We start from the raw sequence: 27,044 nt of genomic DNA on the forward strand, positions 1-27,044 counted from the left end.
TGTTTTGGTTGGTGCTCTTTTCATCTTGGTCAATCGTGTAAAATGTATTCCCATTTATCTCGTATCCTTTCCAAATCATTACAGTCGAAGATGGTCCCCTGGACAACAAGTACAGCTCATCACAAACAGTGCTGTCACCTCTGAGACGTGTTTCCAACCAACTGCTGAAAGTCCTGATGTGTTCACATGTAATCCAGTCGTCGCACTGCTCCGGGTGTTTGGAGCGCAGACTGTTCTTGTGTTCATCGACATACGGGGTCACCAAGGTAGAGTTCTGTAGAACTGTGTAGTGTGCTTGAGACCAAGAATATCCGTCCCTGCATATTATTGAGTCCCTTCCAAGCGTGCCTTTTCCAGTCAGTCTCCCCTCATACCGCGATTTAGGGAGACCTATCTTCTTAAGGCCAGGAATGGTCAACACAAAACCCGATGACATCCTCTGTTTGATGGCCCATGGAGATGCTTCCTTATGGCCTAGCGCGGTTACGAACATATTTCTTTAGGACTCCCATGAACCTCTTAAAGGGGTACATATTGTGTAGAAATACGGGCCACAGAATGACAATCTCGTCGACTAGATGAACTAGGACGTGCGTCATGATATTGAAGAAGGATGGTGGGAACACCAGCTCGAAACTGACAAGACATTGCACCACATCACTCCTTAGCGTTGGTACGATTTCTGGATCGATCACCTTCTGAGATATTGCATTGAGGAATGCACATAGCTTCACAATGGCTAATCGGACGTTTTCCGGTAGAAGCCCCCTCAATGCAACCGAAAGCAGTTGCGTCATAATCACGTGGCAGTCATGAGACTTTAGGTTCTGGAACTTTTTCTCTGGCATATTTATTATTCCCTTTATATTCGACGAGAAGCCAGTCGGGACCTTCATACTGAGCAGGCATTGAAAGAATATTTATTTCTCTTCTTTTGTACGAGCGTAGCTGGCAGGACCTTCATACTGCTTCGGAGGCATGCCCTCTTTTTCGTGCAAGCGTTGCAGGTCCTCTCGTGCCTCAGGTGTATCTTTTGTCTTCCCATACATGCCCAAGAAGCCTAGCAGGTTCACGCAAAGGTTCTTCGTCACGTGCATCACATCGATCGAAGAGCGGACCTCTAGGTCTTTCCAGTAGGGTAGGTCCCAAAATATAGATTTCTTCTTCCACATGGGTGCGTGATTCTCAGCGTCATTCGGAACAGCTAGTCCGCCGGGACCCTTTCCAAAGATTACGTGTAAATCATTGACCATAGCAAGTACGTGATCACTGGTACACATGGCGGGCTTCTTCCGGTGATCTGCCTCGCCTTTGAAATGCTTGCCTTTCTTTCGACATTGATGATTGGTCGGAAGAAATCGACGATGGCCCAGGTACACATTCTTCCTGCAGCTTCCCAGGTATATACTATCAGTGTGAAGTAAACAGTGCGTGCATGCGTGGTATCCCTTGTTTGTCTGTCCTGAAAGGTTACTGAGAGTGGGCCAATCGTTGATGGTCACGAACAACAACGCCTTTAGGTCAAATTCCTCCTTTTTGTGCTCATCCCACGTACGTACACCGTTTCCATTCCACAGCTGTAAAAGTTCTTCAACTAATGGCCTTAGGTACACATCAATGTCGTTGCCGGGTTGCTTAGGGCCTTGGATGAGAACTGGCATCATAATGAACTTCCGCTTCATGCACATCCAAGGAGGAAGGTTATACATACATAGAGTCACGGGCCAGGTGCTGTGATTGCTGCTCTGCTCCCCGAAAGGATTAATGCCATCCGCGCTTAAAGCAAACCATACGTTCCTTGGGTCCTTTGCAAACTCATCCCAGTACTTTCTCTCAATTTTTCTCCACTGCGACCCGTCAGCGGGTGCTCTCAACTTCCCGTCTTTCTTACGGTCCTCACTGTGCCATCGCATCAACTTGGCATGCTCTCCGTTTCTGAACAGACGTTTCAACCGTGGTATTATAGGAGCATACCACATCACCTTCGCAGGAACCCTCTTCCTGGGAGGCTCGCCGTCAACATCACCAGGGTCATCTCGTCTGATCTTATACCGCAATGCACCGCATACCGGGCATGCGTTCAGATCCTTGTAGGCACCGCGGTAGAGGATGCAGTCATTAGGGCATGCATGTATCTTCTCCACCTCCAATCCTAGAGGGCATACGACCTTCTTTGCTGCGTATGTACTGTCGGGCAATTCGTTATCCTTTGGAAGCTTCTTCTTCATTATTTTCAGTAGCTTCTCAAATCCTTTATCAGGCACAGCATTCTCTGCCTTCCACTGCAGCAATTCGAGTACGGTACCGAGCTTTGTGTTGCCATCTTCGCAATTGGGGTACAACCCCTTTTTGTGATCCTCTAACATGCGATCGAACTTCAGCTTATCTTTTTGACTTTCGCATTGTGTCCTTGCATCGACAATGACCAGGCGGAGATCATCATCGTCGGGCACATCGTCTGGTTCCTCTTGATCTTCAGCAGCTTCGCCCGTTGCAGCACCATCGTGCACATCGTCTGGTGCATCTTGATGTTCAGTAGCATCACCGTATTCAGGGGGCACATAGTTGTCATCGTACTCTTCTTCCTCGCCGTCTTCCATCATAACCCCTATTTCTCCGTGCCTCGTCCAAACATTATAGTGTGGCATGAAACCCTTGTAAAGCAGGTGGGTGTGAAGGATTTTCCGGTCAGAGTAAGATTTCGTATTCCCACATATAGGGCATGGACAACACATAAAACCATTCTGCTTGTTTGCCTCAGCCACTTCGAGAAAATCATGCACGCCCTTAATGTATTCGGAGATGTGTCTTGAACCGTACATCCATTGCCGGTTCATCTGCGTGCATTTTATATAATTAAGTGTGTCAAAAATCATTACAGAACATCATGAATAGATAATTAAGTGACCAAATTAATAGAAGTTCATCATCACATAAAAACCAAAGTACATACATAGTTCTCATCTAACAACATAAAGCTCTGCAGAGCATCTAAATTAATTAAACCATACATTGAAACTATGTAAAAAATTTCAATGCGAAAACAAATGCGATCATAATCGCAACCAAGGTAACAACTGATCCAACGGCATAATGATACCAAGCCTCGGTATGAATGGAATATTTTCTAATCTTTCTCATCTTCAAGCGCATTGCATCCATCTTGATCTTGTGATCATCGACGACATCCGCAACATGCAACTCCAATATCATCTTCTCCTCCTCAAGTTTTTTTATTTTTTCCTTCAAGAAATTGTTTTCTTCTTAAACTAAATTTAACCTCTCGACAATAGGGTCGGTTGGAATTTCCGGTTCAACAACCTCCTAGATAAATAAAATCTATGTCACGTTGGTCGGCATAATTTTCATAAACAATAAATGAACCAATAGTTATGAAAAGATAATATATACCACATCCGAATCATAGACAGGACGAGGGCCGACGGGGGCGGATACCAAAACCATCGCACTATATAAGATGCAATAATAAAAGTAAGAAAATAATACAAGTATCTATCTAAACAAACAACTAATAATATTTTTCCTTTCAGAAAGAAGATAAGAACAAGAGGCTCACCACGGTGGTGCCGGCGATGAGATCGGCGCGGGTGATCGACGGCGATGAAGACGGGGACGGGGCGTGACGGACCGCTAAACCTAGATAAATATTGAGGAAATGGAGCTTGGCGGTCGAGCTTGGAGAGGAGAAACCTTAAGTAGTGTGGCTCGGGCATTCCATCGAGCACCTTGTGTGCATAGGAGGTGAGCTAGAGCACCACCAAGCCCTCTCCCCCTCGGCCAGAAAAAACAGAGCAGTGTGCTCTGCTCTTGCGCGAGGGGCTATATATAGGCAGCACTCTTGGTCCCGGTTGGTGGCATGAACCGGGACTAAAGGTAACCCTTTGGTCCCGGTTCATGCCACCAACCGGGACCAATAATGGTGGGCCAGGAGCCAGGACCATTGGTCCCGGTTCGTCCCACCAATTGGTACCAAAAGGTCCGGACGAACCGGGACCAATGGCCCACGTGGCCCAGCCGGCCCCCTAGGCTCACGAACCGGGGCAAATAGCTCCATTGGTCCCGGTTCTGGATTGAACCGGGACTAATGGGCTGAACTGGCCTGGGCCATTGCCCCCTTTTCTACTAGTGCAAGGCAAGCGACCCTGACAAGGAAGTTACCGGGTGTGTCGCTTGCTGGGCCTTGGCGGCTGCCGACAAGCCAGGGGGCTCCGACAAGCAGTATTGCAAGATCCACCGCACCAAGCCACAACCTCCGGAACTGCTGGCAAGTTGAGCTGCTCGCTAAGAAGCAGAAAGCCGAGTATGAGCGGCGGGACAAGGAAAGGGCCAAGAGGGTGATGATGGATCCGGCAAAAAACGTGGCGCCCAAGGAGGCCGCCGCGACAAAGATAATCAGCAGGAGAGGCTCGCCCGGGGCCGCGACAAGAAGCAGGAAGACGATGATCACAACGAGGATGATGAGTCCGGTGACCATGAGTTCCAGAAAGCTACAGAGGCCATGTGCGTCGATGGTGGCGCCTCGCTGCATACATCCCACCACCAGCTCAAGCAGTGGGCGCGTGAGATTACAGCAGTGGAGCCGTCGATCGACGCACGGAAGCCGCTGAATTGGTCCAGCACGCCTATCATCTTCGACACCGAGGACCACCCTGACCGCACTACTGCGGTCGGGTGCTTGCCGTTGTTGGTCTCACAATCAATCTGCAACCTCAAGGTGACGAAGATGCTGGTTGACGGCGGGGCCGGTCTGAACTTGATCTCGCCTGTTGTGATTAAGAGGCTGCAGATCCCTGATGGAGACCTCGAGGAGACGGGCACGTTCCAAGGGGTCAATCCGGGGAGGAGCCAGCCGAAGGAAAAGGTCACGCTGCCCGTGACATTTGGAGGCGAGTTGAACTACAGGACAAAGAGGATTGTCTTCGATGTAGCCGAGATCCCCTTGCCTTACAACGGGAATCTCAGCCGCTCGGCGGTAGCTAAGTTCATGGAAGCTTCTCACTACACCTACAACACGCTGAAGATGCTCGGGCCGATGAACATCATCACCATCCCCTCCGACAAGAAAGATGCATTGATTTGCACTGACCAACTCTACCGGGAGGCAGTCGCAGCAGCTGCCGCTAAGGCACCTGCTCTTGCCGATGAAACCCCGGGAGGAAAGAAGACCGACGAGACCCCTCGCACCCACTCCGGCAAGCGCACCTCTTCGGGGTGTTGCGCTCTCGTCGAGGACGTGCTAGGGAGCTCCACCAGCAAGAGCAAGAAGTCCAGAGCTGCACCACCAGAGACCAAGAAGGTGTCCGTCAAGGAGGACGTCATGGGAGGGGCTTTTACCATAAGCTCCACCCTTGACGGCAAATAGGAAAGCGAGCTCGTCACTTTCCTGTGGGAGAATGTTGATGTGTTTGCATGGCAAGCGCCCGACATCCCCGGTGTTCCCAGGAAAGTGATTGAGCACCATCTTGTTGTCTGTCCTCATGCACGGTTCGTCAAGCAGAAGGTTAGGAAGCAAGCTCTGGAGAGGCAGGAGTTCATCACGGAGGAGATCAGAAAACTAGAGGCGGCAGGCTTGGTAAGAGGGGTGCTCCATCCAACCTGGCTGGCCAATCCGATAGTGGTGCGCAAGGCAAACAGAAAGTGGAGGCTGTGTATTGATTACACAGACATCAATAAAGCTTGTCCAAAGGATCCCTTCCCGTTACCGCGCATCGACCAGATTGTTGACTCCACGGCCGGGTGTGACCTGCTATCATTCCTCGACGCCTACTCAGGGTACCATCAGATCTTCATGACAAGAGAAGATGAGGATAAGGCAGCATTCATCACCCCATATGGTACGTATTGCTTTTTATGGATGCCTTTCGGGTTGAAGAGTGCTGGCTCGACATTTGCAAGAGCAGTCCAAATTGGTTTGAGCCCCATCTACATAGAAATATGGAAGCTTATATGGATGACATAGTGGTCAAAACCAAGTACAAGGCAACACTTGTGCAAGATCTGGAGGAAAAATTTGCAAACCTGCGTAAGATCAACCTCAAGTCGAATCCCGAGAAGTGTGTCTTCGGTGTTCCGTCTGGCAAGCTTCTCGGGTTCTTTGTGTCGCAGCGTGGGATTGAGGCAAACCCAGACAAGATCAAGGTCATCGAGCAGATTGAGGCACCTAAGCGGATCAAAGACGTGCGTCGGCTCGCTGGCTGTGTTGCCGCAATGATCAGATTCATCTCACTTTGTGATGTCTCAAGAGATGCAACCTGGACGAGAACCTCCTTGGACAGATTGCGCAAGAGGTAAGCAGCAATTTGTTGATCCTGGACAAGCCAGGGGGCATAGGCAAGGTTGGGGATGACCTGATCCTTGCCGTCTTTGTCTTTGGTGGTGATGATCTTGGGAGGCTCCTCAATGGTGTTGTTGATGTAGCCATACAAGTCGGCGCCCATTAGCTGGGATCTTGCTTGGGCTTTCCAAAGGACATAATTCGTCCGGGTAAGTGGCTCAGAGGTGTTGTAGTTGAGGCTGGATTGGATGGGTGCAGCGGAGGTGGACATGGTGACGGGTTGGGTGGAGGGTTGAAGAAGAACTAGCTAGATGAGATGGAGGAGCCTGCTCTGTATACCATGTAAAGATTATGAAAGGGTCTCAACTCTCATACACGAGAGGCCGCAGGTTTATATTGATAGGGTGATCGATGGGTATCGATAGGTACAAGTCTTGGTGGAGATTGCCTAACCGAGAGGGGAGGTTACAGAGAGAATCGGGAGAAGAGATAGAATCAGTTTAAACAGGAGACCTATCTCTAACAAACTAAACATGAGATAAATCGCTACACATTGGGTGCGGCCATGCTGCAGCTGGCCCATGCCAAGTGACCAATGCGCCTCCTCCTTCTCTGTAACATATTGCATGTTTATAACACACTCAAGTGCCCAATAATGAGCCAGTACTAATCTGGTTACCAGTGCAATTGATTAACAGATGAACCGTAAAATAAGGATTTAATTGATAGTAATACATACCAGTCGACAGGCTTATATTAAGCTATAAACAACCATAAGCAAACATATATAACAACATCCGAATTATAGAGAGAACTATTGAGAAGAAGCAGAAGGTAACCGGGGAACAAAAGCTTGCTTCATTAAAGAGTACGATGAGTACATACAGGTGGATACAGAATGATGATTTGCCAAAGAGCATGACAACTACAGAATGACGACTACGAAAGGTCACCCAATAATATTAACCCATCAACGCGGATACTGGTTATTACAGAGAATGAACTACAGTAGCAGTCTTAATCAATTCTACAATGTACATTATTATCCGACCGAGAGAATAGTGTATCATAAAAGAAAGATGAACCTGCCGGCCGGCCGAACGACGAGCAGAAGCAACTCCCCTGTTGTTGGCTTGTTAATTCAAAGTATCAGTGAAATCACGAAAAGCGTAGACTAGGGTGGTTGGGATGCGTGCTGGCTGCTCTCTTCATGGCTGACTTCACGGCTTCAGCAATGCCAGCATCACCGCGAACAACAATGCATTTGACACTAGTGAGGCAAGGGAGGTTCTCAATTCCAAAGCCGAGAGAGTTAGCTTCAACCATGTGAAGCTCATTAAGCTCTAGTTTTTCAAGCTTTGGCATGGACCCTATCCCAAAAATCAGATCTGCTGGTTTAAAACATCTGCAATAAACAAAAATCTTCAAGAATCGGAACCCAACTTCACCATTGATTCTGAGCTTTTCGTTTGACTTTGTTTCATCATCCAGACACAGAACGAGTAGACTGGGTAAAGCCCCAAGGGAGCAGAGGTCGTCCTGCTTGAGCCCCTCCACAGCAAGGCGTAGCCGTTGGAGGTTTCTGAGGGAACCCACCCATGTCGGAACCTCTGAGAAGATCAGAAAATGGATAGAAAGGTACTCGAGGGTAGGCAGGCACAAAGATTCGTCATCTAAGAGGCCACTCTCATCCCGAATAATCAGGGAACGAATATTCTGGGTGCCAAGCTTACACATGGAGGAGATAATAGCTTTGTTGTGCTCCTTCCTAGCCATATTTGTGATCCCGAAATCAAACATAAGCTGCAGATTCCTCAAATTCATTAGTTGACCAAGGCCGCACATGAAGTCTAATGGCTGAATGGAGGCATTGACATATTTTAACGTCTCTAGTGCTTGCATCTTTGCAATCCCATCAGGAAATTTAACACCATCATGACCAACAAGTAGATGCATCAATTTTCTGAGATTAACAATAGATGCAGGTAATTCCTTTACAGAAGTCCCTCTTAGGTCCAGCACCTCTAAGCATCCTAAACTACCAATTTGTTCTGGGAGCTTGCTTATTTCTGCACCTTTGAGATTCAGGTACCTCAGCTGGAACAACCTCACTATATTTTCAAGATGATGATCTTCCAATTCGGAGCAATCCATCAAGTCAAGAACACGCAGATGTCTGAACTGCTCCAAAGAAGGGATTTCCAATAGACCTCTAACCACAATAAGTGATCGGACATGGGAAAACACGAGATCTGCTATCAATACTGCTGAATTTCCTGCCTCGACACCTTGTAGACAAAGTCGACGAACAACTTTGCCTTGGTTTCCAATTGTCGGAATGGGAACACCAAGTAAAGTAACAAAGTTCTCTTCTATGGACTTGGATATGATGAAATCAAGAATTGTGTCATGAACTCGACAACTCTTCACTATGCCATAGTCATTTGTCTCCCCAGGTTGGATCAAACCCCTATTGAGTAGTTCGTTAAAACACCTTTCTCCTAACTCATATGCCGTGTATCTACCCTCGCTATGAATGAATCCTTCAGCAATCCATCTTCTTATCAGGCCCTTCTTCTTGATAGTTGAATCTTCTAGATATGTGCTCAGATATAAGAGACATGTTTTTAGATAAAGAGGCAGATCAAAGTAACTAAGTGATAATATCTTCATCATTCCTTCGACGTTGGGATTCCTTTCAAGTGCACGACCAATTGAATCTTTCACTTGATTCCATAGAACTTCTGTTTTTTCTGTGTTAGCCAACAAACCAGATATAGCAATGATCGCCAAAGGTAACCCATGGCATTTTTTCATTATCTGCTCAGAAATTTCTTGAAGGTATGAAGGGCAATCTTCAATAGACTTGAATAACCTTCTGTGAAATAACTGTCTTGAGTGCACCATACCAAGAGCCCTTATATTGTAAATGCAGCCATTGAATGATGATAAACATGAATGAGCGACACTGTTTATACGAGTAGTGGTGATTATTCTACGGGTATAAGTTGTTGCTGGGAATGCACACTTAATAATATCCCACGTATCCACGTCCCATATATCGTCAACAACAACAAAGTACCTATACATGGACAAATAATATTAGCATAGCTGTAAAATAAAGTGTGTTGCATAGACATACAAAGAATAAATAGAACATGTTAACATTGAGAAAATGAAAAGGATAAAACACACAAGTGCTAAAAGGGCATATGTTACATAATTCATTTTGCACATCCATGTTAGTTTGTCGCATTACAAACACCAAGGGGTTAAACAATTGTTTAAAAAAGATGCACGACCAAAAAGATCAAGTCTGGACAATTATGTTGAAAGACCAGAGATGGATTAAAAGATGAATAATCATACGTAGGCGTTGTTCAGGTTGTCATGAGCAACAAAGCAATAATCTGGGTGTGGAGGGTCGTGCTATTCGTCACCCTGGGTGAGGAATAGTTATTCTTCACCCCCTCTCTATTTTCACATCAATGCACCATATTTTTATGTTTTGTAAATTTAGTCTTAGTTTATACGTAAAAAGAGAATGTAAGAAAATATATACTCGCCGTAAAAAATATTTTACGTTACGTAAAATTACGACTGCAAAAACATACATAATAGTGCGATTTTTCTGGTCTTATAACCTATATTTTTGTTTTCTTATACCAAATTTTACGTAGTAATTCAATATATATGTTACTATTTGTATTCCAAACGTAATTTATTTATGAAGCAATCGTAATATTACCTCGGGTGAAGAATAACTTATTCTGCCCCCTGGGTGATATATATATATTAGGCTACTGATTTAGGCTACTGAATATCGTATATATATATATATATATATATATATATATATATATATATATATATATATAGAGAGAGAGAGAGAGAGAGAGAGAGAGAGAGAGAAATGTATTTTCCCCTCTCCTAGGCTACTGATTTGGGCATCCTTCCCATTAAATAAATTAGGCTCACTTAACCTAGTAAACTATAGTTTTATATATATATTTTCTGGATGGCTACATTGCCGGTGATGTATGGCAGTGTAGGGCAACAATAGGGGTTGTTGCCTAGTGGATCTCAATGGAGCTAGTCTCAATAGACCAGTGTGGCGTTTGGTTGGCGGGACGAGAGAGAAGATGAAGAAGAGTGTATCAAGGCACGATGCTGGTCTGAAGAAAAAAGGGACCCAGAGAATGGAGTAGTGGAGGTAGGAAAAGGTGATATGTGTGACAACTTTCGTGGGTAACATGGATGCCACACTTGCAAAACCTGACATGAGATAAAGTGCACAGAAAATTATAATTCAGGATGTTAAGGGAGCTCAAGGAGAATTAGAAAGAAAAGTGAGCCAAGTTAGTACTGTCAGAAAATGTAGTGTTATGGGGCTCTACTCCCGACACAAACTTATGCCATATAATTACACAATAAAAGGGAGTAACGATGTGTCAATGTATTGAAGTCGTAGAATATCAAAGTAAAAGAAAAAAAAAATCATAAACGGAGGCTCCGAGGACATGGTTTTATTTGTACTCTCTCCATATGTTTTCTTCTTTTTCAGAACATCAATAGTCTCTATTACAAACATTTGACCAGTACTTTTTCTAACAACATATGGAGAACTGTGAACAAAGAATTATATGGAACTTTTTAACAAATTCCACTAGTATAATCTTCCTATGACATATCTAAGTAACTATTTTATACATTCAAAGATGACAAGTAGAAATGAAAATAATAATAAAGATAGAATGTACCTTTTGTCTGTTAGGAAATCAGTGATCTTGTTGATGAGTTGTTGTATACTCCCCCCTTCCGTACAACCATAATCTTTCTTAGCGACTTCACTGAGAATGGTTCTCAAGATATTCGTCACGTCTGGATTTCGTGAAACTGATACGAAAGCCCGACACTCGTATTGTCCTTTGAGCTCTTGATAGACTTGGTTTGCCAGAGTTGTCTTGCCCATACCTCCATATCCAACAATGGAGAATATCTTCAGTTGTTGTAGCTGTTGTTGCTGCACTGTTGAACGAACATACTCTTCTGTCAACAACTTGATTACCTCAGCCTTGGGTTCATCGATTCCAACAAGCTTTGAGGCATGCTCAAAGATAGCAAGAGCTCTAGGGTCAACGGTCGCATTGATAGTCTTGGAGAAGGTCTCACGACTCTTGTACCTTGCATTCCTGTCGCCCACCTCGATGATCTGTTTCTTCAGATCCTGAATCTCTCTGCCAATCCGACGGCGAGCCTTCATCTTCCCCAACTTCCCTAGTGAGCTCTTGATCTTATCAATGAAGCCATCTGGCTTTTCGTCTTTGTCACCGATGCTTTGCATGAAGTCATCGATGGCGTCTTCCATGTCATAGGACAGTTCCCGCACCTCATTCATCCAAACTTTATCCTGCACATTGGGATCCTCCTCCTCTGACATCTTGGTGAGAAAAGCCTCCATGGCGCCGAGCTCATGAGTAAGGGACCTGATCCCCTTGCGCACACCCTTGAACCGCTTGTACTCGTTGCCGAGCAGAACAACCAGCTTCCCCAGGACAGGTTTGAGGACCCCTGTGGCCACGGTAACAAGAGCCGTCTCCATGGCCATGCTAGCTGAGAGCTAGCTCAATTAATGCAGCGATAGTGTTCTCAATCTACAGCCTGACAAAAGCATTGATGTAAGTAAGCCTCTATGCCCGAGCATTATAAGAGTGAACAAGCTAGCTCCGAATCGCTACCGCGCCGGCCGCTGTGAGGCAGTGCAAGATTGAAGCAACGTAGTAGAGTAGAGATGGGGTCGTACATACCTACGTGGAGCCAGGATTTTTTCTTCGGTAGCAGCAACTCAGAGCCGGCTTGATCGGTAATGGTGTCCGTCGGATGCACTCACAATAAAAAGTTGATTATTTCCTCTTCTTCTCGTTGTGGATCTGAACCCTGCTGGAAAAGAATGGATTAATGGAGGTGAGGCTGAGCATGGCTGCACCGAACGAGCTACAGATCGACCCCGTGCCAACGAGAGGCGGCATATCAGAGAAGGAAGCGTTGGTACCTAGCGGGCTAGATCCACCGGGGGAGGAGAAGGAAGCTCGTGCAGCTTGAGCCAAGGGCGAGCAGTGGGCAGTGGAGCGACAAGGCAACGGGGTTCTGATCTGATTAGTTGGTGGGCAGGATAATACATAGTACGTACTATTTGAGTTAAGCAAAACGCGTGCCGTGCATGTTCATCCCATGTTGCTCCAAAAGTTCTCCCCACCCGGCGTTGCTAACAATTCATTAACCTAAAATAAGAGGAGAAAGGACGCCGAGTTGCATGCGCTTTCTCCATGTGGTTGTTAGTATTAAGTTAGTTCAAAAGGCATCGAAATGTGCAACCACGCGTATAAAGACCCAACCATTTGCCGACACGGGGTAATACAATTTCTGCCTGGTTTCAACAAAGTGTCCTGTTTACAGCCGAGCCAAGGTGGTCTCCAACGTTAACTCCTCTAGATCTGAGCCTGCTTAGGAGTATGTGCTTAAGGCTGGTCATAGTGGGGAGTAACTTAGACTAGTGTTATACTCCCTCCGTCCTTTAAAGAGTGTACATCCAACTTTCTTGGAAAGTCAAACTTTTTTATATTTGACCGTGTTTATATAATAATACATCAACATTTATGCCATCAAATTAATAGCATTAGATTCGTGATAAAATATACTTTTGTCATATACCTATTTGATTTCACAAATATTGATATATTTTTGCACAAATTTGGTCAATCTTTGAGATAGTTTGATCCTCCAACAAAGTTGGAAGTACACTCTTTAAAGGACGGAGGGAGTATGCATGACACTAGTCTAAGTTACTACCTTCATAATGCAAAGTAACATGATAGTAGTGTCATAGATGACTTTATTTGTTAGCTTGTAGACTCATCTTGTCTTGGGAAGCGCTATGTTACAGTAACATATTATGTAACCACCTCATACTAAATACTTGCCACATAAGCAAAAATTTCTTGGAGTGCGCTATGTTACTAGCTAAGTTACTCCTACTATGACTAGCCTAAGGCTGGTCATAGTGGGTAGTGTCATAGGTGTAGTAACATAGTTGCCTTCATTTATTACTTTGTAGACTCATTTTGCATTGGAAACCGCTATGTGATGATAACATATTATGTTACTCTATTTGCCTCTCTCCTCATTAACTACTTGCCACATCATCATTTTTGCTTATGTGGCATCTATGTTACTACCTATGTTACTCCCACTATGACCAGCCTAATAGTTAATACGCGCAAGACTGGTACTTACTCTATTGAGATAGAGTGAGCTGTCACTACAAATTGGACCCTTGTTATTGACAAAAGGAAGAAGCCACCAACCTTCCACCGTTCCGCGTAGTTGCTTGGTTATGTCCCGAGTATATGTAATAAAGCTGGGCCAAACGCCTGTTTCCCTAGAAAGAGGAAGAATCCTGGTAGTTGCTCGGATATTTCTCCGCTCTAGATGCCAAAGGAGCTGGTGGGTGTTAGCATACGTGCTTACTTATAACCAAGTTGTATGACAGTCATCTACATTTACAAAAAACCAAACATGTACTTTTTTAATAGGAAAAAAGAAAGATAAATGACTGGTATTGCTCATATTAGTACTTGTTCATTATACATACGCCTGTCCACTTGTCCGTGAACGAGAGTACATTGTCGTATCCTTTGTAAAACTTGACAGATTCGTGCGCTGTCATTAGTTATATAAACTTTAATTCAGACCATAACACAGATTAGCCATCCGTTGCTGTAGTACACATTAATCTATACGGATGCTGCATCGGGCATCAGTTGTGTTCAGAACTCCCTCTTGTAGTATTTTTAGTTTTTTTTCGTGAGAATCGTAATATTTTTAGTTGACAAGAACTTTGTATTTAGCCAGTTACATAACAATGTAAAACAACATCAGTTTAGACTATCTAATTAAGATGTTATCGTGGTTCGAGTGAAGCGGAACAACTGGAAATTAGATCCTGGATAAGTCTTCATACCTTACTTTGCATGCTAGCCCTATATTTTTCTTTCACCTGCATTTCTTCCATTCAATAAAATGTTTCAATTGAGACTATTATTATTTTCTTTCTGCTATCTACATATGCATCGATCATTATATCTTCTTTACCGAAAAAGGCTTTCGCCCCGCTTTATAAATAAAGAAAACCACCACAGCCACAAGGTATCGCAAATGTCCACCCAGACACACACACACATACAAAGTCACACCACTAAGAGTACAAAAGGGTTCTGCTGAGGGCACAACTCAACAAGTCCTGAAAACGAAAACAAAGGCGGATAACCCGTAACATCAGCTAAGAAGCTAATCCGGCTCTGGTGGTGGAGGAGGAAGCGGCGGCGCCAAGCGGAGAGCCATCTAGCGAAGGTCGGCGATGATGATGCTGATGGCGTCCTGGTCCTGGAGGTGGCTAAGCGGCCGCCAGAGCTGCAAGTACTCACACATTTTGTAAACAGCGTCGGTGGCACCTCGAAGAGGAACACGCTGGATGACAAGCTTACAATAGTTTCTTCATAGTTACAACAACACGCTTGAAAAAAGATACACAATAATAGAACAATAAAACTTTCAAATATGGCACAAGTACCAATTTTGTGTTACACAATCTACATGTTGCTGAAAATTATTGCTTGATGACAAATCTTGAAAAGCGTCGACACGTTACTTATACAATGGACTTGCGTTTACAATATATTTAGTGCAGAGAGAGAGAGAGAGAAGGAGAAGTATAAGGGAAGGGGAGGAGGGATTCATACCATCGCCTACGCAACGTCTGATCTCGAGCCGATACCGTCGCCTCCGCAACGTCTTCAACAGCCACTACGCCGGTTCGATCGTCACGTCTAGCCGATCATTACCGACTGCAGCCCATCGAGCGGTCCAGGCCTCCTGCCCGAAGTGTCTGACACCACCGACCGCCTCCGCGATCGCCGCCATGCCCCACCTTGCACCAACCGCACGTTCCATGGCACCCGTCGAGCATGATCCTCGTACCTCCGGATGATCTTCCGCATAGCCTCCTCGCAACCTTGCTCACGATACCACTTGTTAGAATAAAACGCTAATGCAAGATCATAGACGACACACCGAGGCACGATATTTGTTAACGAGGTTCACCGATATGGCTACATCCCTGGGGCATGACTACGGGCGCTCCTCCCCAAGATACCGCAACACCGGTCACCCGGGCGCCGGCACAAGACGTCGGCTCCTCCGCGTACCTGTTGCTATCAAGTTGTCATGGGTTACAACGTGTGGTGCCCCTTCGTATATAAGAGGCCTAGGATACAAGTGTCCGACTTCTAGTCAACTCGCACCTAACCACACTAATTACAACTCCAAGTCCACGTAACCCCTTGCGTACATAATATATTCGACACAAATATAACATCTTCTCCGCGTCGTCTATCTGGACGTGAAAGAGAATGGATTCACGGAGGTAAGCGCAACAGCCGTGCAGCAAACAAGCTACAGAGCGTCCCCAGTGCCGGCGCAGGAGGAGATCGAAGCAGGGAGGGAGCGAGGGGACGGTGCCGTACCTCGCGGGATGGATCCGGCCGCGGCTTGAACTCGGTTGTGGATCCAGGCGAGGAGAAGGGAGGTGGGAGGTGGGAGCTCTGGCGCCGGCGCCGCGAGACGGTCGGCGTGCCAGGTGAACAGTGGGTTATTTATTTCCTCGGCGCCGTCGATCTGGACCTGGAAGAGGATGGATTAACCAAGGTAAGCGCAAAAATCGCTGCACAGAACCGCGTGCCGGCGCCGGCGGCTTCATACAAGGAGATCGAAGGCGAAGCACGTAGGGCAAAGGGTGGTCGTAGTCGTACACGTATCTGGCTAGCACAGAATGGATCTGCCGCGGAGGAACCCAGCACCTGGCCCGGCGAGGAGAAGCTCAGGCGCCGGCGACGCGTGCACCGCGAGACGAGGGCAGCAGTGGAGTGAGAACTGAGAAGCGAGATGGGGATCCCCCAACGCGTAAACAACGACCGACCAGGAAGGGTGGTCATCGCCAAGTCGTCGTCGTGGTCTGGCACCCTCTCCCTCTCTCTGTTCCGTGGGCCCAAAACCACGTGGCCCAACAGAGTGTGTCGGCTCTCTCATGCGAAAAAAAAAAACAGACTTTTTAAATCTTTTTGGGCACCATCATTTTTGCATCTAATTTAGAGTACCACTTATTGAGAAGAAAAAAAGAAATTGCTACCCATAATTAACTTCATCTGAAGCAAGAAGTTTCTAGTACTCTCGAGCAAGATGCAGATCAGCTCATCAGTATTGTTGCACGGTATAATTCAACAATGGGCACTCACCGCTTTTGTCGTCGGGGACGGTCCTGATCGGTTGTGTCAGCGCCGTCATCGCTAAAATAATCGATAAAGGATGCCCTCAACGAACTTGCGGGTGTGTGTGTGTGTTGCGTCAACGCTGAAATAATTCATAGAGGATGCCCTCCTAGCCTCCTCAGCTTCCAAAACTACCCAGGTTTCTTTCTTCTTCTTTTTTTGAGATAAAACTAACTGGTAGTTTGTTTCCTGTAGTGTGGCCTGACCAGGTAATACATGAACTTTATTAACATTTTAACATGCAAAGTTCCTAGCTCCACCCCGGCTACTTCCTATTTGGCGCGTGGGTCGATGGATAGCAACCTAATACCCTCCCCATGCGCCACGTCCTAATTATGTGCCAGCCCATACTGGTTTTTTCCCCACTGTTCTGCAAAAACTTCTAGAACCTTTCCTAAACCAGTTTTTTCTTTTTATTTTGCGTGATTTATTTTCTTTTTCATCTTTTTTATTTTCTTCATTTCTTTTCCTTCTTTCTTTTTGATTTCACACACATTTTTTGAAATTTCTGAACCTTTTCGAACCTGCGAGTAATTTTTGCAATTCATGGTCCATTTTTTAATTCACAAAAATATTGAAGTTTGTGAAATATTTTTGAACACGGACATTTTTTAAATTTCGCAAACAACTTCTGAATTTGTGCACATTTTTTAAATTCATGAACGTTTTTTGAATACATTAACATATTTTTCCAATCCAGGAACAATTTTTCAAATACGTGAAGTTTTTTTGCAAACTCGCGAACATTGTTTTGAAAGTCATGAACATTTTTTGAATTCATGGATTTTTTTTAAATCATAAACATGTGAATCTTTGACAAACTCATGTCATTAGCATGCCATCTTATTTATGTGATATGAAAAAATGACTGGAACTGGCAGTTGACATTGATTGTCGGGATGGATTAAAGAGTGAAAATATGATTTGAAGAAGGCAATACGTGCATGCAAGTATCAGCCGGTGCCGTCTTTTCGTAAATACTAAAGCATTTTTTCTTGAATAACCCTATAATGCTATAACATTTTTGGGGGATACATTTATGGAAATGAGAAAAAAAGGATTGCTGAATCTATACATTTATGGATCCATTAAGTTCCTAACATAAATAAATAAATGTTAGTAATAATAGTTCATAGCTACATGTCTCTCGTTGTTTCCACAACAACACGCTGGGAATCATCTAGCTTCATATAGATTTTATACATATTTAGCATATATGTCTCTTTTTTTGCATCGAAAGCAAGGTACAATTTTATCTTATAATACGGAAAGACGTTCGGTACACCCTTCATGGATTAGTTTTGGCTTATGTACACCATCCATGCAAAAGTGGTATATGAGCAATATTTCATTTCGCCAACTAGCGGTTAATTTCAAACTACATGTTTCTATACACAAAGTGGATGCCCATGCATGGTTCCTATCAGTAAGATATGTGATATCCTTGGGAATATTATCAAAATATATATCATAGTATTTACTAATTAGAGTATGTGGGATAAATTTTCGGATTTTAACTATTTGACGTTTACTATATCAATTCGCAACTCGGCCTTGGCAACCGGGACTGTACCAACTCGAACATATGAATGGAGAACATTTCTTCCTGGTTTACTTGTAGTTTTTTCTACTGGTTATCAGTCAGTTTTCCCATTTGGTTCTATAAAGAACACGAAAAAATTAGTTAGTTTAAGAAACCAAACATCTTTAAAATGTGAATTCATTTGAAGTTTAAGATTTCATTTTTAAAGCATTTTTTTAATGTCAAAAAAATTAAAAGAAATCTTGTTTCTTAAAAGAGGGATACTTTTTGAAAAATTATAAAAATTTCTGTCTTTCTAAAAAACATGAACATTCTTCTTAAATGTGAAAAAAAATAAAAAGAGGAAATAAGAAAGGAAAACAAAATATAATAATAAGAAAAACTAGAAATAAAAACCAAAAAGGAAACCGGTAAAAGCCAGAGGGAATCTTCTAGAAGCTTCCTAAGACAGGAAAAACCAACCCATTAACATTCTTTCTAAAATGGGAAACCAGCAAAACCCTTTTTAGTCGCAATAAACGACCTTTTCATCACTCTCGCACTATCATCAAACCTAGACCGGGAAAAGCAAAGAGGCATTGGCATTAGCGAGTCTAAATAGATGTAGGTGGGATTACCTTTAAGTACTTCAGTAACATATTTTCTGAAGTGGTATTGTACGAGGGTGCAGGGAGTAATAGTAATAATAAGTGAAAACCAATATTAAGATATTATTGAAGAGCGTGCAAGCAGGACGGACTCATCCCCTTTACAAACAAGTAAAAGCATGCTCTGTATTCAGTTGCTGCCCTACAACCAGCCTATATATATTGTACTCTCTGAACCTCAATTTAATACAAGTTCGGTTTCTACCCTACGCTCAGTTTAACTTTAACAACGACACTTGATGTCAGTCTTGCCAGAGAAATTGTTCAGAAAAATAAGACAATGATGCTTGAACGGGGAGAAACAAATGGTAACAAGCAAAATTCAAGATTAAGATAAATTTGAAGTAGCAGATTACAGGGACATACCTGCAGGCACATACGATTCATCCCTCGTAAAAAACAAGTCAGAACAGCATGTCCAACAAGAACTTGGACACACAATCTTCAAAGAGAACGATGAACCGATCTCATAGATGAGGCGAGACATGACAGTTAGATGATGATTGGTGAAGCAACACATGGCCACGTATGTACGTGTCGTCTTGTTAACATCAATATATTTAACAGTGACTATGTAGCAAGGATGTAGTAAACTCTTAAAAATACTATAAGCATGTATGTATATAACAGCAGTGAAGTCGTCAAGAATGTGTGGAGCTTATTTACCAAATACTGTTGAGAGGTCAAGAAACGTCCTAGCTACTCCATGAATGAAATGATAATCAGCCACAAATACATGACTGAAGGAAGATACAAAAAGGTAAAATCACATAACAGTAATATCCAACATGAATAATGGTCACCAAATAAATGGCATGAAAACATTGAGTGAAAACTTCAAGTTGGCACATGAGAAAGGAAGACAATTATCTAGCTAAAATTTCTTAGAAAGTTGTGAAAGGAAGACAATTATCTAGCTAAAATATCTTAGAAAATTGTGAAGTGGACGAGGTAAAAGAAGCAGCAGCAACTTGATTCCATCTTGGTGATGGCAGTTATTGGAATTGTTGATGGGAATCAGGGAGAGGCACCACCAACAAAAGCAACAAGAGAGAGCGCGTCCAACATCAGCCTGGGAACAATGTACACACAAGTGCAGTTAGTTAGCCAGCCCCAGTGATATCTCTCGCATTATCAGCAAAGCAAGACCAGTCAAGCAAATAATACTTTGATTGCAATGGCACTATGGCTTTAGCCAGGATTCATTTATTGTATATGCACTTTGCGCGAATTCTCTGATTGAAAAAAACGCTATCCATGGACGAAGAAAGATCAAGATAAACAGTTCATAGTAGTATAAGTAAGTACCTGCAGGCACGTAGGGTATGCATCCCTCGTGCAACAAATTAACAGGTAGTGAAAATGGCTGCCAACAAGAGCTCCTTGGACACATTTGGTGAGTCAACCGCTCAAGAAATGAAGTGATGAACATGCGTGAACTACCTGAGCACATGGTGCAACGGAATTAGGTAAGATAAAATAAAATCTAGCTTGGGAATCAATGTGTGATCTTGTCCGGGAGAGAGAACTAATACCTCAAGTTTAAGAAGAATAACAGAATAGAGTTGGTTTGTTGGGATGTGTCTTCGCTGTTCTCTCTGCAGCAGCCTTTGCAGCCTTATACATGTGGCCTGATGCTATTATACATGTGAGAATTAAGAGATTGGGAAGATTTTCAATTCCAAAATTAAAAACACCATCCTCAATATCTCTATCTAAGCGGAAGGCCATGGTAAGTTTGTCTAGCCTGGGCATGGATCCTACTTCAAACATGAGATGCAACGGGTAATAGTATGCATCAAAATAAAACTGCCTCAAGCATCGGAACCCGACGTCACCACTGATTCTGAGCTTACTGTGGTTGAACCTGAGCCCATAGTAACTAATTCTATGGAGTCCATCTGGTCCTCTTTTCAGAATAAGATCAACCAGAGCGGGTAAGGCTCCAAGGATGCAGATATCATCATGCCCGACTTCATTCAATTGAAGACATAACCGCTGAAGGTTGACGAGGGAGCCCACCCAATTCGGGACCCGTGAACCAACTGAAACATTGATCTTAAGTGATTGGAGGCTAAGCGGAGTAGAAGAGCACAAAAATTCCTGCATGAAGTTCCTCCCATCATTAATAGTTAGAGAACGGAGGTTCTGTCTGGATAGGGTTTGAACTGCAGAGGCTATAACTTTTATAACCTCCAAAGTTCTTATAGTATCATCATCATGGGAAGAATAAATACAAAGACTGATGACCAGCTCCCTCAGATTCTTTAGCTGCCCAAGTTCATGCAGCAAGTTGGATGTCTGCTTGAAGACTGTAACCCAATTGAACACCTCTAGTGCTTGCATCTTTGCAATTCCATCAGGAATTTTAACACAATCTGGCATGAGGAGACACACCAATTTTCCAAGATTGACAATAGTTGCTGGTAATTCCTTGACATTGGTGCGTCTTATGTCCAATACTTCTAAGCAACATAAATGACCAATTACTTCTGGAAGCTCTGTTATCTCTCTGTTTCTCAGTATCAGGCACCTTAGCTGAAACAACCTCCCTATATTTGAAAGATGATGGTTTTCCAATTTCATGCAACCTCCAAAGTCCAAAACACGTAAACGCCTGAACTCATCAAGAGAAGGGATTTCAAATGATTGAACAAACACATTGAGTGACCGAACATGAGACAACACTAGACATGTTGGTATTACAGACTTTCCTTGATCATCAACTTGGAGAGAGAGTCGGCGGACTTTCCTTTGTGTCCCGACAGTTAGACTAGGAACACCAACTAAACTAACAAAGTTCTCTTCGATGGACTTGGATATGATGAAATCAAGAATTGTGTCATGAACTCGACAACTCTTCACCTTGCCAAATCTGTTTGTGTGTGCAACCTGGATCAAATTTCTATTGATGAGCTCATTGAAATACCTCTCTCCTAACTCAAATGCCGTATGTTTGCCATCCTTGTGAACAAACCCTTCTGCAATCCATCTCCATATCAGGTTTTTTGTCTGAATAATAGCATCTTCTGGAAATATACTCAAATACAAGAGACACGTTTTGAGATGAGGAGGAAGATCAAAGTAACTAAGTGATAATATCTTTATCATTCCTTCAATGGTAGGATTCCTTTCGAGCGCACGGCCAATTGATTTTTCCACTGCATTCCATGTATCCTCTGTTCTTTCTCTATTAGCCAACAAACCAGATATAGCAATGATTGCCAAAGGTAAGCCATCACACTTTCTCAACATTTGATAAGCAAGCCTCTCAAGATGTGAAGGACAGTCTTCGTTGGATTTGAATAGCCTTCTGTGAAATAGTTGTCTTGAAAGCACCATATTAAGTGGTCTTATACCATAAATGGCACCACTAAATGATGAACGACATGATTCTGCAACATCGTTTTTACGAGTAGTGGTGATAATGATACTGCCAAGACTAGTCATGGGGAATGCAAGCTTAATAATATCCCATGTGACCACATCCCATATATCATCAACAACAACAAAATACCTACACATCAGTTTGTGGGTGATATTAGTGTATATACATATATACTGTACAACAAGATACAAAAATAATTACTTAAAGAACACTCAGCGAATGGTCTTACCGACACACCCCTCACTTGTTGTTCAATCTAGCAGTTTTGGAAGACTCATATGTCTCAGGAGCTGGCCAATTAAAATGACTCTATTCAGTATGGTGGAGTGAGAATTGACAAATTTGACCCTTTTTCTAAAGTGCAGCCAACATGGACCTTCTCCAAAACTTTAACCACATAGCTTGGAGTAAGAAAACACTTGGTGTTCTTGTAAGGAAAATGAAGATTCCATGGTCACATTGATATCTAGTAGCTCAATGCCATGTTTGGCCTGAAGTTGACCGAAAGTTGCAAAGGCAGCCTGAACTTTGAATGTCTAGACAATATGATATCAAATTTTCCTACAATATTCAGGGAAACTAGATTGAATTATTGGAATATTTACTCGAATTTTTAAAGTATGGATTCTGTATCCAAATTTGAATAAGAAATTTCAACCTTCTAAAAAGGAATAAGTGAGCTAGCTCATCTCGAACCAAGCCCAACAATGAAACTTAAGTCAAGAATGAGTCGATCCACCCATCTAGTCAATGACATGTGGCCCCGTTTCCCTAGAGTCTGGGGCACATCAATTAGAAACACTTACTGTTGTGGAGTGCGTCTTGCTATATCTTTCTCTTTTTGTTCAATTTTGATACACTTCTCTCTCTACTACGCACTACATCCGATGCCTAATAAACCCCTGAGTTTCATAGAATAAGGCCCGTCAGTTTGTTTGTAGTCATAGTTTCAAAATTTTGACCACTGACAGTTATGAAAGCTTGTGGATTTAGCATGTAAGAACTGTATTATTAGCAGAAAATGCTTTTATGCCATGTTTTTCTGCTAATCTTTAATCATTTTATAAGTGAAATTTGTAGTCAAATTCGTTCATTGGTGATATTGAAAAGTCACACTTGCCTTATATTTTGAAACAGAGGGAGTAGCTCTTAAATGACACTTATAGCATGAGTAAGAATCTTAAGTGGGATAACTAACTTTGCATGTGAGTGTTGATAGACATGAGCGATGTACCACATATTGATGATGGAATGACATATGAGGTATGTGTATATTTATGGTAAATGGTCGTATGGTGAGCAGCTCAGGATAATTTGATTGTCCACACAAGACATGAGACCTAATAATGACATGTTGAGTAACACGTGGTATGATACTACTGATGCAGGTATCATTAACAAATCATTTTCAGCAATGATGACCACAAGTAGGTTGTTAATCAATGGTCTAGGAAATAATTAGCTAACAGAAGTGGGCCGACGACATTTGCGGAGACCTTTGGATCGATCTCTTGGCAGCTGCTCTCTACAAATCAGCATAGTGGCGTCGGGTGAGCCGCATAACAAACAAGATGGAGAAGGAGAATACACCATATGGATGCGCATGGTCTGGTCTAAGGCTCAATTTTTGGTTGCTGAACTGTGTCGTGTGCTGCCTATTTGTCCATATAAAATTAGACATGAAAATAGGCAAAAGCGAGTCAATTAAACACCAAAATAGTGTAAAGCAAGCAAAAAAGTTAAAGAGAAATATAGAAGAAGGTGGAGGAGGAAGAAGGTGACATATATGTCTGCCTTGTGTGAAAACAAAGGTGTCATAGATGCTACACTAGTAGACCACCATCCACGGGGAAGTACTCCAAAATAATGGCTTAGGGTATCATGGTGGCCCAAAATAATTAGGAAGAAAACTTAGCAAGTCCATTGTGTGGGAAAAATATGAACTTATCCACGTATACAAAATGCTGAGGGAGTGTTAGCGACATGGTCATATCAATTATATACTCAATGGATTAGGGAGTAACTATGCCTTAAACATGCATTCATATAATCTGTACCACACGCTAACACGGTTTTCACTACAAACAGTTGACCGTTACGTTCTGTAACAATAGATGAGAAAATAGGAATTAAATATGGCATGGGCCAGCTTTTGAAACAAATTACAAGTATGATTTTCATTGTAAATATGTAAATAGCTTTCTAGTTACATATTCAAAGACGACAATAGACACAGAATAGAATCTGTACCTTTTGTCTGCTAGGAAGTCGGTGATCTTGTTGATGAGTTGTTGTATACTTCCTGCTTCAGTGTCAGGGTAACCTTTACCGAAAAAGGCTTTCGCCCCGCTTTATAAATAAAGCAAACCGCCACAAGACATACAACCACAACAGGTCCACACACACACACCACCCAAGTACCACAACAAAGTATTAAGGTTCTGCTGAGGGCACAGCTCAACAAGCCCAGAAGAAAGAGAAAAAACAAAGCCTGCCCAGAGCAGGCGATCTAGTCAGGCTCCGGCGGAGGCGGCGGCGGCGGGGGCGACAGGCGGACGGCCATCGAGCGGAGATCGGCGATGAAGGCAGAGATGGCGTCCCGATCCAGGGGGCGGCTAAGCGGCCGCCAAAGCTGCAAGAAACCCAAGAATTTGTAGAGAGCATCAGTAGCGCAACGAAGAGGAGTACGCTGGATCACTAGCTTGTGGCGAGAGGACGAAGGGGACAATTGGAGTTCAGCAAATAAGTCCGGGGAATTGGTGTGGCACCAACTCCCACCGACAATCTCGCGAAAGTAGCTCCAGAGGAACCGGGCGGAGACGCAGGCGAAGAAGATGTGGTTGGAGTCCTCGGGAACAGCACAGAGGGGGCAGATACCAGTGCCCGGGCCATTACGCTTGCGGACCTCCACACCGGATGGGATCCGTCCACGGATCCACTGCCACATGAAGATGCGAATCTTCAGGGGGACGCGGACGGACCACACCATCGATAGGGGGAGGGGAGCGGAGGAGGGGGCAATGACCAAGTATAGCGATTTGGTAGAGAACTGGCCCGACGGCTCCAGGTGCCAGCGCACAAGATCCTGATCCCCATCCACCACCGGCTCATGCAGAGCAACGCAGTCAAGCAACTCACGCCAGGCGGCGGATTCCGCCGGCCCAAATGGCCGACGGAAAGCGAGGCGCCCTAAGTCAAGAAGGGCCCTATCAACAGAGATCATGGGGTCGACAGCGATAGAGAAGAGGGTGGGGAAGCGGGCCGCAAAGGAAGAGTCGCCGGCCCAGCGATCAAACCAGAAGAGCGTCGAGAGGCCGGACCCCACCGAGATAGAGGTACCAATGCAGAGCACCGGAAGAAGCTGGACGAGGGACTGCCAGAACTGAGAACCTCCCGATTTCTGGCAGAAGGCAAGGGGTTGACCACGCAGGTACTTATTCCGGATAATGTCCAGCCAGAGGCCACCATGACCCTGCGTGATACGCCACAGCCACCGGGATAGAAGGGCAATATTCATCCGTTTAGAGCACATGATGCCCAATCCACCCTGCTCCCTGGGCTTGCAGATGTCAGGCCAGCTGACCATGTGATACTTCTGCTTGCCATGCTCGCCAGACCAGTAGAATCGGGACTGGATTTTGGCGATCTCCTTATGGAGAGATTCATGGAGGCTGTAGAAACTCATAAGAAACAAGAGGAGGCTGGAGAGGGAGGAGTTGATAAGGATACTCCGGGCCGCCTTGGAAAGCCACCTCCCCTGCCAGGGCTCGCATCTGGTCTGGAGCTTGGTCGCGGAGGGGCGTAGGTCTGCGACAGAGAGGCGCGAGTCACTAATGGGCGTCCCAAGGTAGGTAGTGGGGAAAGAGCCCCAGGCGGCAATTAAGTCTGTTGGCAATGGCCACAGACTCAGCGGGAGAATATCCCATCACCATAACATCGCTCTTATCGAAGTTGATCTTGAGGCCCGACATCTGTTGGAAGCAAAGAAGGAGGAACTTGAGGTTGGTGATGTCCATCTCCGAGCCTTCGACCATGATGATCGTGTCGTCAGCATACTGGAGGATGGAGATTCCCGAGCCCCCAGAGAGGTGGGGGGTAATACCTCGGATGTGGCCCGCGGCTTTAGCCTTATCGAGAATGGAGGCCAAAGCGTCCACGACCATATTGAAGAGGAACGGGGAGAAGGGGTCGCCTTGGCGCACCCCACATAGGGTAGGGAAGAAGGGACCGATCTCGCCGTTGATGCTGACCGCCGTGTGACTGCAAGAGACCATTTGCATGACTCTCGTGATCCACCGGTCGTCAAAGCCCTTCCGAAGAAGGACTTCCCTAAGGAAGGACCAGCTAACCGTATCATAGGCTTTGTGAAAATCGATCTTCAGAAAGACCACCTTCAGGTGCTTGACCCGGACCTCATGAAGAACCTCATGAAGCACCAGGACACCATCCAGGATGTACCGACCCTTAATGAAGGCTGATTGGTTAGGGTGGGTAATCCGATCTGCAAGCAGGGTCACCCTATTGGCGTACCCCTTGGCCAGGATCCGGAAGATCACGTTAATGACCGTAATCGGGCGGAACTGGCGGATGTGAGTCGCCCCAGGGACCTTGGGGATGAGGGAGATGGTCCCAAAGTTGAGGCGGCCTAGGTCAATGTGACGCCCCCGATTCAATCGAACACTAATCATGCACACAAATGTGTACGATCAAGATCAGGGACTCACGGGAAGATATCACAACACAACTCTAAAACATAAATAAGTCATACAAGGATCATAATACAAGCCAG

General features: G+C 44.3%; 3 protein-coding genes across 4 annotated transcripts; all 3 read right to left on the reverse strand.

Moving 5' to 3' along the window:
• Positions 1-7,130: 7,130 nt before the first annotated feature.
• On the reverse strand, positions 7,131-12,448 carry LOC123140086 (disease resistance protein RGA5). 2 transcript variants are annotated; one of them, XM_044559813.1, is made up of 4 exons: positions 12,348-12,448; positions 12,103-12,232; positions 11,056-11,956; positions 7,131-9,377 (listed from the first exon to the last, which is right to left on the reverse strand). In XM_044559813.1, exons 3-4 carry the CDS (start codon positions 11,901-11,903, stop codon positions 7,454-7,456), a joined length of 2,772 nt encoding a protein of 923 aa, XP_044415748.1. In that variant the 5' UTR covers positions 11,904-11,956; positions 12,103-12,232; positions 12,348-12,448; the 3' UTR covers positions 7,131-7,453. The 2 variants fall into 2 exon arrangements, with proteins under 2 accessions (XP_044415748.1, XP_044415749.1); XM_044559814.1 differs by having other exon boundaries at positions 12,103-12,235; positions 12,348-12,439.
• A 2,019-nt stretch (positions 12,449-14,467) lies between these two features.
• LOC123139802 (uncharacterized) lies at positions 14,468-16,344 on the reverse strand. Its single transcript, XM_044559497.1, has 3 exons — positions 16,162-16,344; positions 15,877-16,033; positions 14,468-15,365 (listed from the first exon to the last, which is right to left on the reverse strand). Exons 1-3 carry the CDS (start codon positions 16,342-16,344, stop codon positions 15,181-15,183), a joined length of 525 nt encoding a protein of 174 aa, XP_044415432.1. The 3' UTR covers positions 14,468-15,180.
• Positions 16,345-20,174: 3,830 nt separating this feature from the next.
• Positions 20,175-22,392, reverse strand: LOC123139803 (disease resistance protein RGA5). The gene is made up of 2 exons (XM_044559498.1): positions 20,403-22,392; positions 20,175-20,310 (listed from the first exon to the last, which is right to left on the reverse strand). Exon 1 carries the CDS (start codon positions 22,390-22,392, stop codon positions 20,410-20,412), a length of 1,983 nt encoding a protein of 660 aa, XP_044415433.1. The 3' UTR covers positions 20,175-20,310; positions 20,403-20,409.
• Positions 22,393-27,044: the final 4,652 nt, after the last annotated feature.

Source organism: Triticum aestivum, chromosome 6B, assembly GCF_018294505.1.
Source record: "Triticum aestivum cultivar Chinese Spring chromosome 6B, IWGSC CS RefSeq v2.1, whole genome shotgun sequence".
Lineage (NCBI taxonomy): Eukaryota > Viridiplantae > Streptophyta > Magnoliopsida > Poales > Poaceae > Triticum > Triticum aestivum.

Coding starts and splice junctions, on each gene's coding strand:
- LOC123140086 (XM_044559813.1), bottom strand. CDS start 11,903: ATGGCCATGGAGACGGCTCTTGTTACCGTGGCCACAGGGGTCCTCAAA. Junction 9,378..11,055: donor GATTTCCTAACAGACAAAAG/GTACATTCTATC, acceptor GTCCATGTATAG/GTACTTTGTTGTTGTTGACG.
- LOC123139802 (XM_044559497.1), bottom strand. CDS start 16,344: ATGACCACCCTTCCTGGTCGGTCGTTGTTTACGCGTTGGGGGATCCCC. Junction 16,034..16,161: donor TCTGTGCTAGCCAGATACGT/GTACGACTACGA, acceptor ATCCTCTTCCAG/GTCCAGATCGACGGCGCCGA. Junction 15,366..15,876: donor GGCCGGATCCATCCCGCGAG/GTACGGCACCGT, acceptor ATCGTGAGCAAG/GTTGCGAGGAGGCTATGCGG.
- LOC123139803 (XM_044559498.1), bottom strand. CDS start 22,392: ATGTGTAGGTATTTTGTTGTTGTTGATGATATATGGGATGTGGTCACA.